At 52.7% G+C, this 5,000-nt stretch overlaps 1 protein-coding gene across 1 annotated transcript in view; it reads right to left on the bottom strand.

Moving 5' to 3' along the window:
• Nucleotides 1-5,000, bottom strand: part of LOC308171360 (UTP--glucose-1-phosphate uridylyltransferase-like) — a 26,227-nt gene that overhangs the window by 14,213 nt on the left and 7,014 nt on the right. Inside the window, exon 3 of the mRNA XM_080546197.1 lies at nt 4,031-4,138. Within this exon, the coding sequence (XP_080402323.1) occupies nt 4,031-4,138 (108 nt within the window). The remainder of the gene's footprint in view (nt 1-4,030; nt 4,139-5,000) is intronic.

Here is a 5,000-nt window from a genome sequence, read left to right as displayed (position 1 = left end):
GGTTTCCATCACACACACACACACACACACACACACACACACACACACACACACACACACACACACACACACACACTCACACAAGTGAGGGTACAAACTGAAGGCCAGACTTCCTCCACTCTCTAGAGGAGGTAGCTGAGAGGCAGATAGGCCAGGGGAGGCTGGGGGAGGTAGAACACCAGGGGAGGCTGGGGGGAGGTAGAACACCAGGGGAGGCTGGGGGGAGGTAGAACACCAGGGGAGGCTGGGGGAGGTAGAACACCAGGGGAGGCTGGGGGGAGGTAGAACACCAGGGGAGGCTTGGGGAGGTAGAACACCAGGGGAGGCTGGGGGAGGTAGAACACCAGGGGAGGCTGGGGGAGGTAGAACATCAGGGGAGGCTGGGGGAGGTAGAACACCAGGGGAGGCTGGGGGAGGTAGAACACCAGGGGAGGCTGGGGGAGGTAGAACACCAGGGGAGGCTGGGGGAGGTAGAACACCAGGGGAGGCTGGGGGGGAGGTAGAACACCAGGGGAGGCTGGGGGAGGTAGAACACCAGGGGAGGCTGGGGGAGGTAGAACATCAGGGGAGGCTGGGGGAGGTAGAACACCAGGGGAGGCTGGGGGAGGTAGAACATCAGGGGAGGCTGGGGGAGGTAGAACACCAGGGGAGGCTGGTGGAGGTAGAACACCAGGGGAGGCTGGGGGAGGTAGAAATCGGAGGACGGGCTCATTGTAACACACAGAGAGGAACACTGGTACACCTTCTCATTCATGGAGGTGGTGTAATGGTGTGGCGAATTTCTTGGCACACTTTGGGCCCGTTAACACCAATCAGTCATGGCTTGAACGCCACAGCCTATATGAGTGTTGTCGCTGACCATGTGCCTCCCTTCATGGCCACAGTGCACCCATCTCCTAATGGCTACCTCCAGCATGATAACGCATCATGTCACAAAGACAACACTGTCGTCTCAAACTGGTTTCATGAACGTCAGTCCGGTAGCACCTCTGGTATGTGGTAGAACGGAGCGGCAGGTTCTGCTGGAATTGCGTGACCGATCCCGTCACCACAGACCGCAACCTCTAAGGAATGTTTACAACCTCCTGTGGAATCAACGCCACGAAGAACTGAGGTTGTTTTGAGAGCAAAGGGAGGCCCTACCCAGTGTTAGTATAGTGTTCCTAATAAAGGGAGGCCCTACCCAGTGTTAGTATAGTGTTCCTAATAAAGGGAGGCCCTACCCAGTGTTAGTATAGTGTTCCTAATAAAGGGAGGCCCTACCCAGTGTTAGTATAGTGTTCCTAATAAAGGGAGGCCCTACCCAGTGTTAGTATAGTGTTCCTAATAAAGGGAGGCCCTACCCAGTGTTAGTATAGTGTTCCTAATAAAGGGAGGCCCTACCCAGTGTTAGTATAGTGTTCCTAATAAAGGGAGGCCCTACCCAGTGTTAGTGTAGTGTTCCTAATAAAGGGAGGCCCTACCCAGTATTAGTATAGTGTTCCTAATAAAGGGAAGCCCTACCCAGTGTTAGTATAGTGTTCCTAATAAAGGGAGGCCCTACCCAGTGTTAGTATAGTGTTCCTAATAAAGGGAGGCCCTACCCAGTGTTAGTATAGTGTTCCTAATAAAGGGAAGCCCTACCCAGTGTTAGTATAGTGTTCCTAATAAAGGGAGGCCCTACCCAGTGTTAGTATAGTGTTCCTAATAAAGGGAGGCCCTACCCAGTGTTAGTATAGTGTTCCTAATAAAGGGAGGCCCTACCCAGTGTTAGTATAGTGTTCCTAATAAAGGGAGGCCCTACCCAGTATTAGTATAGTGTTCCTAATAAAGGGAAGCCCTACCCAGTGTTAGTATAGTGTTCCTAATAAAGGGAGGCCCTACCCAGTGTTAGTATAGTGATCCTGATAGTGTATCTAACAATCTATCTTTCCAACCTTATAGAGTAGCTCACCTTTCAACTAAATGGTAATTGGACTGACTTATATAATGCCTGATTCCAAAGCTCTTTATAATGGCCTCTCATTCACCCATTCACACACCAATGGCGGCAAGCTACCATGCAAGGCACTGCCGTCAGTCTAACTAACCCATACTGGTTAACTTCTTCAGTCTAACTAACCCACACACGCATACACACACACACACACACACACACACACACACACACACACACACACACACAGACACACACATCACAATGACAAACACGTTGTTGGACCTGTTTTCTGCGTCCCTGCTGTCCTGCCAAAACGTGTCCGGGGTGGGGAGGGGGGGAGGGGGGGGGGGGCGAAATCAGGTGTTTCAAATGCCATGGCGCGTCCGTTGCTATGACGACAATGCTAATTTCCCCCAAGTAATTCGCCAGGCTAATGTTACCGAGTTGGCTAACAACATTGTTTGTCTAATGAGAGGTTGATAACAGGGTGATAACAGGGTGATGATGACAGGTTGATGACAGGTATTGGAGCAAACACACCTGGGCTACCTGTTCTACACTGCTCAAACACCCTTAAGGAAGCACGTGGGAGACTGAAGACCTCCATCTCTTCAGGCTACACCTTAACTGCTCCTCCTGAGACATCCACTACCCCCCAGCACTGCTCCTCCTGAGACATCCACTACCCCCCCAGCACTGTGTCTCCTGAGACATCCACTACCCCCCAGCACTGTGTCTCCTGAGACATCTACTACCCCCCAGCACTGTGTCTCCTGAGACACCTACTACCCCCCAGCACTGTGTCTCCTGAGACATCTACTACCCCCCAGCACTGTGTCTCCTGAGACATCTACTACCCCCCAGCACTGTGTCTCCTGAGACATCTACTACCCCCCAGCACTGTCCCCTCCTGAGACATCCACTACCCCCCAGCACTGTGTCTCCTGAGACATCCACTACCCCCCAGCACTGTGTCTCCTGAGACATCTACTACCCCCCAGCACTGTGTCTCCTGAGACATCCACTACCCCCCAGCACTGTGTCTCCTGAGACATCTACTGCCCCCCAGCACTGTGTCTCCTGAGACATCTACTACCCCCCAGCACTGCTCCTCCTGAGACATCTACTACCCCCCAGCACTGCGTCTCCTGAGACATCTACCACCCCCCAGCACTGTGTCTCCTGAGACATCTACTACCCCCCAGAACTGTGTCTCCTGAGACATCTACTACCCCCCAGCACTGCGTCTCCTGAGACACCTGCTTTTCCTCTCTACTGTGTAAAGACACTACGTGTGTGTTCTGCCTACTCACCGACACCTCGGGGGTGTGTGTATTGGTGTGTGTGTTGAGGGTGTGTGTATTGGTGTGTGTTTTGAGGGTGTGTAGTATTGTGTGTTGTATGTATTAGTGTGTCGTGTGCTATGGTAAATGGTAAAAGGACTGCACTTATATAGCGCCTTTTTGTGCTGCTCCAAAGCGCTTTACAACGGCCTCTCATTCACCCATTCACACACCAATGGCGGCAAGCTGCCATGCAAGGCGCCGGCCGGCCCGCTCAATGGGAGCAATTTTTGGAGTTCGACAGAGTGTCTTGCCCAAGGACACTTGGCCAGCCGGGGCTCGAACCGCCGATCTGCCAACCTTGCGATCATTAGACAGCGACTCTACCTCCTGCGCCACAGCCGTTGGGGTGTGTAGTATTGTGTAGTGTGTTGTGCCTACTCCTCCGGGGGTGTGATGGGGTGTGTAGTATTGTGTGTACTTTTGTGTGTATTATGGTGTGTAGTGTGTTGTGCCTACTCACCGACTCCTCCAGGGGTGTGTAGTATTGTGTAGTGTGTGTATTGGTGTGTGTGTTAAGGTGTCTAGTAGTGTGTTGTGTGTGTGTGTGTGTGTGTTTGTGTAGTGTGTTGTGCCTACTCACCGACTCCTCCTGGTGTGTGTGTGTGTGTGTAGTATTGTGTTGGAGTGTGTGTGCGTGTGTGTGTGTGTGTGTGTGTGTGTGTGTTCTGCCTACTCACCGACTCCTCTGGAGCTGTGTGGGGGTGTGTAGTATTGTGTGTACTGGTGTGTGTATTATGGTGTGTGTGTGTGTGTTGTGCGTACTCACCGACTCCTCCGGGGGTCTCTGTATCTTGGCCCAGTCCACCGAGGGTCCCTTGGACTGGAGGAAGCGGTGGAACAGGTGCTTGAAGCCCCCGAAGTCCTTCCTGGAGATCTGGGGACAGGAACAGGAAGTAGAGGGTCAGATACGGCAGAGGAACAGGAAGTAGAGAGTCAGATACGGCAGAGGGGAGCGGAATATCCCACAACACCCCTGAGAGACTCTAGAACCTACAACACTCTGGAGAGAGAGAGAGAGGGGGGGGGGGGAGGGGGTAGAGAGAGAGAGAGAGAGAGAGAGAGGGGGGGTAGAGAGGGAGGGAAGGGGGGGATGAGAGAGAGAGAGAGAGAGAGGTGGGGGGGTGGAGAGAGAGAGGGAAAGAGAGAGAGAGAGAGAGAGAAGGGTGGGGGGGTGAGAGAGAAAGAGAGAGAAGGGGGTAGAGAGGGAGAGAGAGGGAGAGAGAGGGAGACAGATGGAGAGAGAGAAAAAGAGAGAGAAGGGGGATGGAGAGAGAAAGACAGAGAGAGAGAGAGAGAGAGAGAGAGAGAGAGAAGGGGGATGGAGAGAGAAAGACAGAGAGCAGGGGATAGAGAGAGGAGAGAGAGAGAGAAGGGGATAGAGAGAGGAGGGAGACAGAGAGAGGAGGGAGACAGAGAGAGGGGGTAGAGAGAGGGGGGGGGGGGGGGAGAGATGCACAGTCAGATTCGACAGCTGGGAGCGAAATATACCGTAACACCCCCAGAGAGATTCTACAACACACACAAACATTCTGGAACCTTCTCAGAAACCGAACGAAAGAATCGTTCAAACTCCCTCCCAAGGTTGAGTTCTTCTTCTGGCCTCACAGATGGGAGACAAACTAACGATCTGGAGACGTCGTTTAAAGACAAATCTACTGTTTCTACGGCGATGCGTCTCTCGATGTTTCATGCGGCCGATTAATCACGCGCATTTCAAAAACCTGTTATTTTTGGCA

The sequence above is a fragment of the Nansenia antarctica genome (assembly GCF_963989245.1).
Source record: "Nansenia antarctica genome assembly, chromosome: 16".
Lineage (NCBI taxonomy): Eukaryota > Metazoa > Chordata > Actinopteri > Argentiniformes > Microstomatidae > Nansenia > Nansenia antarctica.
This window is presented reverse-complemented; position numbering and strand designations above follow the sequence as displayed.